Genomic DNA, 11,241 nt, shown 5'->3' on the forward strand with positions numbered 1-11,241 from the left:
GAGCGATCTTTTGACCACATGTGGCTAACAGAGTCCCTACCAACTGTCATTTCGAGATCGACGACCTCGAGGAAGAGGGGACTTAGTCAAAGCTCCTGGACTTCGTATTCATTGTTTCCGTGATCCGAAGCCACTAAAACAACCAATCAGTAACTTGGAGCCTGGTGGAAATCTTGGGCTTCAGGATTACAAGTTTCCTGTCTTTAGAGACAGTAGGAATATGTCTGAATACACTCAGGTACTGAGGTCGATCTGAATCCTCGTCGAGTTAACGAAAATGGTCGAAAGACCAAGCACTGTCGCCCCAATTTTCAACCCGCTGCTTGAGGGCGCTGGGGCTGAGGACATACAGGAGAAAAGAGACAAGAGGCCCATCGGCCTCTGGTCGGAAACGGACCTAAGCGGCGGGAACTGGGCACCTGGTATCAAGCCGGCACCACGGACGGTGTCGAGGGGATCTCCCTTGCTTTGTTCACCCGTTCTGTTGGCTGAACCCGAGCCTAAACACTTCTTTTCTGTTTTGGGGCGAGGGATGAGTCAAGAAAGTAAAAGGTCCATACCTACTTCAATGTGTAAGTTGGATTAGCTATACGGGTGCTTTTCCGGTTGACGGCGTTGTAGCTGCGCTTTTTGGGGGCAGAAACCAAGAAGACGAAAGAGGAAGCGGAGGAGGACAGCACAGTCGTTGAGCGATTTACCAGTTGTGTATTCCATACGGGTTCATTCTGAAAAGCTTGAAATGTCGCAACCAAGCCCCTAAGTACGTGTTATCATTCAACAACTGTTGATTGCCCAGCGTCGGGTCGCCTTACCATGCCACGATTTGGCCACCTATCCAGAGTGTCGGTCCGATTCTGTAAAGAATCAAGTTGCTAGGGATCTTGCAAAAGGAGTCAAAGTTAATGTTGCTATTATATAAGCCACTCAAAGTTTCTATTATACACCTCAAGAATGACGATACCTGCAGACAACAACTGCTGACTAACGTTAAACTAGTTCTAAGTTATGCCAACGTCCTGGAGAAAGTAGTCTGTTAACGCGTTGCCACTATTTCTTCATTAGATTATTATTTGCAAGAGCTGACAGGAACGCTTACATATTTCTGCGGTCAAGTTGTAGGGCAAAGAAGGCAAGAATTAGAAGCAGCATGATGAGGAGATCGACTCTGTTATGCATTGATGTCAGTCCAAGTCACCTGGGCGAAACAAAAGCGCGACGTACTTGCGGACTAGACGCTGCTCTTCCTCGGCTGACCAATCGATTTCGGTATGGTTGCCATCGGTTTGACTGCCCGGACTCTCAGCCAGAGCTTTGACATGCTTCTCGTCTACGGCGGCCATGTTCAAAAACTCAGTGAAGCAGATAGGTTCTGTGGCTCAACTCAAGTTGAGTGTAACTCAGCCACCCCCCATTTGAACCACCCCCGCATTTGAACCACCTCATCCACCCCATCAACACCAGCCTTGCCACTATTCCCATCAATTATTCCTCATCCCTACCACCTACCCAGACGCAGCTTTCTGGCTCACTAGGTAATTCTGACCCGCTGGATTCATCTGTGTTATCCTCCCTTTCACCTGCTTCAATCTGGGCCCTCTGTATGTCTCCTGTGTTAGCAAACTTGGTATTAGGATCCAACTGGACCTTTTTCCTCCTACCCTGTTGTTGGCTGTTGATTTGGGCCTGTAATGCTTTATTCTGATGCTCTAGAAAGGCTAGTCTATAGGCCTGGTTATCCTATCCCTTCTGGATCTTCCGAAATAGATGCCTTTGGGTATAGATGCTTTGGGATCCCTGCCTCAGCTGACTAAATAGTTGGAGCTGATGCTGAAGGTTAGCAGATTTTTGTGGGGTTGACTATGGGACTTCAGAAACAGTAGATTCCTATTGCTGACTGCTGCCCTGACTGCCTGCTGGTTGACTAGAGGATCCCTGGGTGTCTGGTATATCCCTGGATATGAAGAAGTTGGATAGAGGTTGTGATACCCTAATAGGCCATAGTCTAGTGTATTTCTAGCTACTCTTAATGATCTGGGCAGTAAGGGCATCCTGCCTTGCCCTTCTGTAGTAGTCTAGGAAGTTCCTCTTGCTAGTAATAGTTAAGTTATTCTATAGGTTTAGGTATCCAAGGTATTTCTGATAGGCAGCCTTTAGAGGTCGAAAGACTGACTGGTCTAGAGGTTAAAGGATGTGAGATGTATGTGCTGGTAGGAAGATAAGATAGATGTTGTGCTGTATATACTGCTATATGAAGTCTGTGGTAGTATGGCTGTGATGTCTATCCAGTATAAGTAGTCTGGCCTTATTAGGCTGGCTGGGGGCAGTCTGAGGGATAAAGACCTTCTCTAGCTATTCTAGGGCAGTGGCATCTGTAGTCTAGCTATTATCTGTAGCTGTAAACTGCTAGCCTTTATAAGGGCTAAGATCTAGAGGAAACTACTGCTGCTGGACTGCCCTGCCCTTATATATAACAAGGGGTAGTAGAGACTGTCCCTCAGTAGAGATACACTCTATAAGGGATACCTATACTTGAGATCTAGGCTGTTTTTTCTGGATGTACTTAGTCTCTGAGGATCCTAGGACTAGCCTATTAGTCCCTTTGCCCTCTATAATACTAGTCTTATCTATATTCCACCTATTGGATGGTTTGATGCCCTTGACTGCTGGCAGATCCAGATGATGGAACCATTCCTGGATAATATTAGCCCTAGCCCTATTAATACGTCTGGAATCTACTGCTCTGCTCCTCTGAGTGCTGACAGAGGGATTCCTGCGAAGGAATCTAGTTACCTACTTCCTCCTAAGTGGTTGAGGGACATCTAGAATACGCCTGGCTAGCTCCCTAAGCTGCTGATGACTAGGGCTAAAGCCTAGGGCAGCTTGAGTGGTGATCCAATGACTGAGGAGACTTTCCTGGGTCTGAGAGAGCCTCTGCTGGCCAGCAAAAGCAATATCCCTTGATTGGGTTCCTTGGATCCGATGGCGAAGGGTTGGATAGGGGATTCCCTAGGTGCGTGCAGCCTTGCAAATACTGCTGCCATCTGCAACGTCATTAAGTGCCCGTTCAACTTTATACTCAGTATACTGCTTTATAATGTAGATATAAAGGTATGCTAAAAAAATGGTATTATTTGGAGTAAAATAACAATTGTTGTGGTGGTTTGGATTAGAGGTATGGTGGGGGTGAAGGTGTAGATGACGTGGTTCAAATGCGGGGGTGGTTCAAATGGGGGGTGGCTGAGTTAATGCAAGAGACATTGCAAAACCTTCAACATTCCCTACACTCGGCAACCGACAGGCAATCCTTTTGAGTAAACCACTACCCTGCAACGAAGGACGCGTACTGCCCCTCTACAGCTTGCAAATTTTTTTTAACCAGGTCCCTGCCGTACGGTTCCGTGTTCCACTTCGGAAGCAGCTATCAAAATCGAGTTTTCTGTTCCAACAAAACGGAATAAAGCCATGCACATGGCAACTCCGTGGAGACCCGATTGGAAAACCTCCGCGTCGAGTCGCCATGCAGGCGGGGACAGCGTATGATATCGCGGGTCCTTTGGAGCCCTTCTCTGATGGCTTCAAATACAGAATGACCCACTTCCCGTTGATGCCATCGCGTGCAGCACTCACGCCATCGACCAGAACCTCTCAAAGCACGCAAAATCACAAAATCCGTATCCACTATAGGCAATATCGACTGTGCAGGACGCTGATGCAATCGGTACTCGGGATGGCGAAAAGCTTATAGCCAATCCGCTCACCTCACTATTGGAGGTGCCAGCTCGGCACTCGGCTCGCTACCGCCCACTGTCGGTCGTAGTCCGACAGATTCTGCGTCGCCGAGGAGAGGACGACCGACATCTGGGCCGAGTTAGGAAGATGTGTCGGCGAACTCGCCACATAAAACGGCGCTGATGGCATTGGAATCAACGCTGCGATGCTGCGGGGAACAATTATCAGAAGCTGCCCTATCCTAAGGAACACGACAAGCTATAGTATAGCTAGTTGAAAGACCCTATCCTATCCTAAGGAACACGACAAGCTATAGTATAGCTAGTTGAAAGACCCTATCCTATCCTAAGGAACACAACAAGCTATAGTATAGCTAGTTGAAAGACCCTATCCTAAGGAACACAACAAGCTATAGTATAGCTAGTTAAAAGACCCTATCCTAAGGAACACAACAAGCTATAGTATAGCTAGTTAAAAGACCCTATCCTAAGGAACACAACAAGCTATAGTATAGCTAGTTAAAAGACCCTATCCTAAGGAACACAACAAGCTATAGTATAGCTAGTTAAAAGACCCTATCCTAAGGAACACAACAAGCTATAGTATAGCTAGTTAAAAGACCCTATCCTAAGGAACATAATAAGCTATAGTATAGCTAGTTAAAAGACCCTATCCTAAGGAACACAACAAGCTATAGTATAGCTAGTTAAAAGACCTTGCGAAAAATAAGTGGAGATGCTAAAGACAGGGGGTATAGCTGATTGTTTTTGTCTAGAGTATAGCTTGTTAACTTTTCTAGTAGAGAATTAAATAAAAATAACATATATAGAAAGCGCTAGAAGCATTTTCTATGCTATCTTAATATTAATGTAAATACTAACTTAGATTGTTAAGTTTTCTAAGTCCTTATGTGTAAGAAATCTTTAGATGTAGTAGAAGAGGGAGACGCATAGGCTAGGGACAACGCATTAGATAATACTACTAACACTACAAGAAAGCAGCTTACATAAAGCATTATTCTACACAGCACTATAGCAACGCTAATTTATTTACTTTTGTCTTTTAGGAGCAGCAAAGGAAAATAGAAAGTAACTACAGCATAGTAATTTATAGAGTATAAATCTATTTGCTTACAATATAACGTTTTCTGTTGCTATATGCAAGACATGTCAATTTGCTGTTGTTGCTAACAAGGTAGTAACCCATCTCCGCACAAGACATTGATCTCTCCCAGCCGCCAGGCGTGAGGAGGTTGCACAGGCTGTCCGGGCTTACCCAGGCGTTATCCAGAACCAAGAGGGCATAGCAGCGCTACAGGTACTAGAACCAACAAGTAAGCTAATTCAGTATCTTACTGCGCTAGAGCATAACAGGCTTAAGTGCACAACATGCAGCTACATCTGCTAGCAGCAGCAGGTTATGCATTAGCACTATTGCAACCAGCACAGGTAGGTAAACAACTAGAAGAAGGGAGGCAATATAAGGAGAAAGGCTGCAGAGCTAAGGAACATACTATAGAAAAAGGGGATCTTATGCTAGCAGTTCTTCCTATTACAGGCTAGTTGCTGCTGGTTTTGCGTCAGCCAGGCTAAGGATGTAGATAGTAGCACCTAGACCTAGTTAATAAGGAATCTAGCATACAACATTATCTAACAGATCTGCTAAGAACAGGCTAAACAGGTTAGCACTAGCAAAAACAACGTAATCTATAGCGTTAGCAGTAAACTAGATGCAAACTTGTAGGTAGACTACGTTAGATAAGTAAAGCACTTAGAAGGGCAGTCTATAATAAAGCTCTAGGAAACAACAGAGCCTGTTACAGAGGAGGAGGAGGTTCTACAGGCCATATAGACAATTACAGAGAGGGTCTTAGAGCAGGTGCAAAAGACATTAACAGCTACTATTATAGGGAACGCTGCGTTGTTTAAGGTACAGCAGAACAAAGTATATATAAAGCCGCGTAGGCTGTTTAACAACCAGCTTAAAGACCAGACGTAGGAGCAATATAAGGGCGTCTAGAGGAAGCTAGTTAGCATCTGGCACCGCACGCAGGGGATGCCTGACAACAAGCAGCCGCTATATTAGCTAACAGCAAGGCAGGGCAAGCTCTAGGACTGCTTTGAGGAGGTGGTGCAGGGAGAGGGAGCACTTAAGGTCAGGGAAGCTAAAGACAGGCCAACCAAAGCAGAGCAGGCAGGACTGGAGATGCTGGTTAGCATTCTAGACCACCTAATCCAGCGTGGCGACTATAAGAACATACTTATTAGCGCTCTTACTGTAATAGGTATTAGCAAGGATAGCAGTTAGGTGAAGGTTAACAACTACACAACTATCTACTCAGCTGTTATTAAAGTAAGCTAGATGCTGGTTGTATACCAGTTGGCTGTTGAGAGGATGGATGCTGTGGCAGAGAGAGCCAAAGAGATCGGCAAGGAGGCGGCTGAGGACGGGGTCTGCAGCATATTCCAGTACGTGCGCAGCAAGGTGCAGAGGTTCATGACCCGGACATCAGGCGCACCCAAGGCGGAACCGACACCGATGGACTGGATCTTGGAGATGCGCACGATGGGGTTGAAGATCCAGTACGACACGCCCATCCGCGGGCATGTGGACTGGATCAAAGACGAGATCTTGTTCCGGCGGGCGCAGTTCGGCATGGGCCAGCTATCCAACATGATGCACGGGCTGGTGCAGGAGGCCAGGGAGATGCTTGCTAAGCTGACGATGACAGGCAAGGGAGAGAAGCTAAGGCAGGCGCTGCTAGCAATCCTGTGGGCGTCTGTGGAGGACGACCACAGCGAGCAGCGGCTGGGATACTTGTTCTTGCGGGACGAGCGCAACGCGTGGACACAAGAGGGAGAGGGTTAGGTGTTTGGCCAAATCGCAGGGTCGCTACGGCTGGCGAAACGGTGGGGCGTTGACGGCAGCAGGGCGGACAACGCCAGGCAGGAGGTGTTCGACCCAACAGCCCGCCGGGCGTACAAGCACGCTTTCGGGCAGTTCCGCAAGCGTCTGTGGCTGTTGATGCACATGCTCAGCAGCCAGCCCAGGCGGGCGACAGAGCTGGCAGGGATCCAGCACAGCAACACAGCAAACGGAGGGGTCCAGAACGTATTTGCGCACAAGGGGTTGATGTGCTTTGTGACGGCGTACCACAAGGGGTTCCGCAGCACAGGCCAGGCCAAGGTGATCCACCAGTATCTGCTGCAGGAGGTAGGCAAGCTGCTAGTATAGTATCTCTAGCTAGTGCTGCCGTTCTAGCAGGAGGTGCAGGGGACAGTATTAAGGTCTAGGAGATACAGTGCGTATCTCTAGGCTGACAAGATTCTGCTGGGGGCTAGGGGGCAGCAAGACAAGGAGATAGAGCAGGTCGGCAGCACCAGCACAGACGACGGCAGCGACGACGGCACAGACGAGACGGCAGCGTGGACGTAGAAAGAAGAGCGGGTGTGGACGACGGACCAGTCACAGCAGATCATCCAGCAATGCAGCAGCCAGCTACTTAGGAGCCAGCTCAACGTCAGCATGTGGCGACACATCGCCATCGCCATCGCCAACCAGTACTTGAACGAGGCATTCGGACGACCCAGCGAGGGCGGGCCGGACGAGGACGACAAGGCAGACAACGTCGACGACAGCCCGTAGGATCTCCAGGCCGGGCACAGCACAAGGTTGGCCAGGCTCGTCTACGCGCGGCTCATGATGCAGTTCGGCAGCAGGACGGCGGCCAAGCAGCAGCAGTTCCGCCAGATCAGCCAGCAGTGGCACCAGTTCTTCGACTTTAGCGCAGAAGACCGCAAGGCGGGGGCGGGGGCAGGGTCGAGGACGGGAGCCAAGCGGCAGGCCGAGCCGTACGACGGTGTCCGAACGGAGGCCCGGCTCCGGCGGCAGGGGCGTCTCCAGCAGGCCGATCTGGAGGGGCAGCTTCGGCAGATGGCGGGCGCACCGGGGGCAACGTTCCAGGGCAACCAGGCGCAGGCGGTACGGGCCATTGTCGACAGGCACAGCCCAGTGGTGCAGATCATGGGGACAGGCGGCAGCAAGAGCGTGTCGTTCATGCTGCCGGCGTTCTGCTCGCCCGATGGGGTGACGATCGTAGTGACGCCGCTTGTATCGCTACGCTTGGATTTGCACGTCTGCTGCAACAAAGCCAGGATCCAGTCGTCAGTGTAGTTAAGCTGGAAGGTGCTGCAGGCTGCTGCAATTGTATTTGTAACGCCTGAGTTGGTTGTCAGCAAGGGGTTCTACAACTTCATCCTGCAGCTGCAGGCTAGGCAGGCGCTTGACTGGATTGTTCTTAATAAGTGCTACATTGTGCTGGAGGGGAACGCAACATTCCAGCTGAAGCTGCAGGAGGTTGGGGCCGCCGTGCGCGAGTTTGGGGTGCAGACAGTATGCTTAACAGCAACGCTAGCGCCAGGCAATGAGGCCGCGTTCTTCCACAGCATGAGGTTTAACCTACAGCAGGTGCGTCTGTTTTAGTCCTAGACGACGCAGAAGAACGTCCAGTACTTGGTCGTTGGCGTCAAGAGCAACAGCAAGGGCAGGGAGGATGCAGTTAAGGCTAAGGTTAGTAAGGTTATTATTGCATAGTTGGAGCAGCTACTGCAGGAAGGGAGTACAGGTAAGGCAATTATCTATGCTAACTTAATTAAGCAGGTAGAGCAGCTAGGTAAGATGCTAGGGTGCCTGACGTTCTTTAGCAGCGTCAACTTGGTTGAGGGTAAAGCAGTACGGCTAGAGACGTAGCAGCAGAGCAGCAGGTCTGAGGGTGTGATCGTAGCGACCAACGCACTTAGGCTAGGGATCGACGTACCAGACGTCAGGGTGGTGGTCCTAAGCGTCATTGACGGTGGTATTCTGGCCGAATACCAGGGTTGGGGTGCAGGGTTGCGCGCAAGAAGGGGAGGGCTGGTCCGTGCGTTTTGCCGATTGTTTTTTCAGCCGATTACCGTAGGGGGTTACCAAGACCCGTTCCCCCCCTCCGCAACCCTTTGTTCCCCTCACTTACTCACTAACCCTTAACCCCCTCCGCAACCCTTACCCCATGCATGCACGCGCAGTCGCCGCAAGACGCACGGACCAGGCATGGTCAGCCAACCGTCGTCGTCGCCTGGAACGTCAATCAACAATCCCCTATCCCTCCCCTAGATAGATAGATAGAATGGATAGAATAGATAAAGACATATAGGATAGTATTACACCTACATATCTGCATATATACGCACATGCATGCAGGTCCTAACTGCTAGGTTGTAAAGTATACTACTATCTAACAACTACGCAGATCTATATTAAGGATAGTCCTAACGTTAGAGCTGGCTTTTATTATGTAGTGTGTTTTAGTTTAGATTTAGAATCTTTTTTAGAAATGTAATAAAAGTACTAAAAAAGGAGATAATTGCAGCGCTTTGTTTGCGTTTCTATGAAAATAGAAAGCAAGATAGGGATTAATTTGTATTTCTATACATATAGAAAGTAAGTTAGAGGTTAGTTTGCATTTCTATAAGAATAGGAAGAAATATAAATACAAATACATCAAAACTTATACAAACACTATAATATCATTCAGTATTAATATAGAAAACTTTACATTAGTAAATTTAGTACCTAAAGGGTTAGTTAGTAAAGAAGGTATTCTCATACTAACTAATAGGTATCTTAGTAGATTAAGAATAAAGAATAAGAGATTAGAGGCCATTTAGCTTAGGGTTAGACTCTTAAGAAAGATTAACAAGGTAAGGTAGTAGTTAGTAAGGTAAAGACAGCCTATAAAATCCTGCAGTACATACAGTTAATCTAGGTAACAAACATGTTGAGATCTTGCGTCTTGCTGTTGTAGCTGGTGTCTTGCCTTGGCGTCGTCCATTGTTAATATTGATAGGCAGGGTCAACAAGGTCGCCAGGGACAGGCACGGATCGGACGGTAGAGGCCTTAGGAGCAAGGGACCAGACCAAGGACAGGACTACAGGGCCGGTCGGTCAGAGATCGGACTAAAGGTGGGATCGCCCGAGACAGGCCAGCAGCCTATAAAACCATGCAGGGCCTAAGGCCAAGATAACATTGCATACCTAACCCCAGCAGGGTCTTGGTAGTGTACTCGACACTCGCCATGGACTGCAGAGCTCGAAGGCCCGGGCCGGGCGAGGTCAACAAGGCCGCCGGAGCCGGCCAGGGATCAGACCAGAGTCCGGATCGTACGAGGCGACCTGGGCCGCCTCTGTTGCAGCCTCCCAGGGGAAGGAAGGCCCGAACCCCTCCCCCTTCCAGGGGTAAGTCATTTGACCTCACAGGGTGGGGAGAAGGGAAGGAGGGGGGTGATGGAGGGGGGGAAGCTGCGTTTATAACCCCCCCCCCCCCCCTTATTCCTTCCTAAAGGGAAGGTGCAGACAGCCTGTTCCATCCGTTTTCAAACAACTAAAAAGGGGATGATTTTCCTGCAGCCTATAAAACCGGATGAATCATCCCCCCTGATAAGGCTGCTGCACTGCCTGCCCAGCCTGCTTTGAGGCTGGTACTCATGAACCCGACGTTCAAAGTCGGCAGCGCATCGATCTCCCTCTGAAAACGCGGGCCCGTCATCTTCCAGGTCGACGGCGCCTCAGCGACGGCGCGCCATCCTAGGACTTGTACGAAGGCCACGGTACGCCAACCCGGAGGTTCGGGCCAAGGGCAGGATCGCTAGGCCAGGATCGGACCAGGGACAGGATCACAAGGCCGGCCGGTCACAGATCAGACCAAAGGAGGGATTGCACAGGGAGATACAATAACCCCTAGGGCCGCCCTAGCGTAAGTGCAGGGTTAGACCTCTAGATTAACGTAAGTTAAAGCACCTACTTTTTTACCTATTTACACCTATTCGTATAAAAAGTGCTACTTTTTACCTTCCTATTAGATAGCTAGCTTTAGTAGTTTAAAAAAACATAAAAGTACTACTAAGTTTAACTTTCCTAAAACATTATATATAAGTATAAAAATTAAGCGTTTATCTAGTTTTTATTAACCTAATCTACAATAAGTATAATTGATAAATTTAATGTAGTATTACTACAGCTACATTAAGGTTATAGTAAAGTTAGGCTTTGTTTTAATATTATTAATTTATTTAATAACTATGGGATAGAATATTAAAAGACTAGTAGTATTCGCTTTTAAAATATAGTAGACTAAGTAGAAGTAGTCTTATTCTTTTAAAGCCTTTCTATAAGTATTAAATTAGTAGAATAGAAAAGATATTATAGAATACTCTATTATATAATGTTAACTATAGCATAAAACTTAAGTAGTCTTTATAGTACTATCTATAAAGTATATTACATATACATATATATAATTAGAGAAGTAAGTAATAAGTCTAGTTTACTTTAATTAATAGTAAGATTAAAATACTAATAAAATGTATATAAGCCCTACTACTTTAATAGTTAGTACTATTATTTACATATAGGATTATATCTTATTTATAATCTAATAGCTAGTTTTATTAGAGATAGGGTTAAAAGTAGCACCTT

At 47.6% G+C, this 11,241-nt stretch overlaps 2 protein-coding genes across 2 annotated transcripts; one reads left to right on the forward strand and one right to left on the reverse strand.

The window, feature by feature from the left end:
• Positions 1–808: 808 nt before the first annotated feature.
• CDEST_15459 (uncharacterized protein) lies at positions 809–1,340 on the reverse strand (the record flags this gene model as incomplete). Its single annotated transcript, XM_062931615.1, has 3 exons — positions 809–908; positions 1,097–1,165; positions 1,222–1,340. The coding sequence occupies 3 exons, from the start codon at positions 1,338–1,340 to the stop codon at positions 809–811; spliced, it is 288 nt and encodes a 95-aa protein (XP_062787666.1).
• A 4,783-nt stretch (positions 1,341–6,123) lies between these two features.
• On the forward strand, positions 6,124–8,478 carry CDEST_15460 (Putative P-loop containing nucleoside triphosphate hydrolase; the record flags this gene model as incomplete). The annotated part of the gene is made up of 8 exons (XM_062931616.1): positions 6,124–6,572; positions 6,660–6,942; positions 7,045–7,160; positions 7,221–7,370; positions 7,410–7,892; positions 7,965–8,121; positions 8,218–8,298; positions 8,389–8,478. The coding sequence occupies 8 exons, from the start codon at positions 6,124–6,126 to the stop codon at positions 8,476–8,478; spliced, it is 1,809 nt and encodes a 602-aa protein (XP_062787667.1).
• Positions 8,479–11,241: the final 2,763 nt, after the last annotated feature.

The sequence above is a fragment of the Colletotrichum destructivum genome, chromosome 11 (genome assembly GCF_034447905.1).
Source record: "Colletotrichum destructivum chromosome 11, complete sequence".
Classification (NCBI taxonomy): domain Eukaryota; kingdom Fungi; phylum Ascomycota; class Sordariomycetes; order Glomerellales; family Glomerellaceae; genus Colletotrichum; species Colletotrichum destructivum.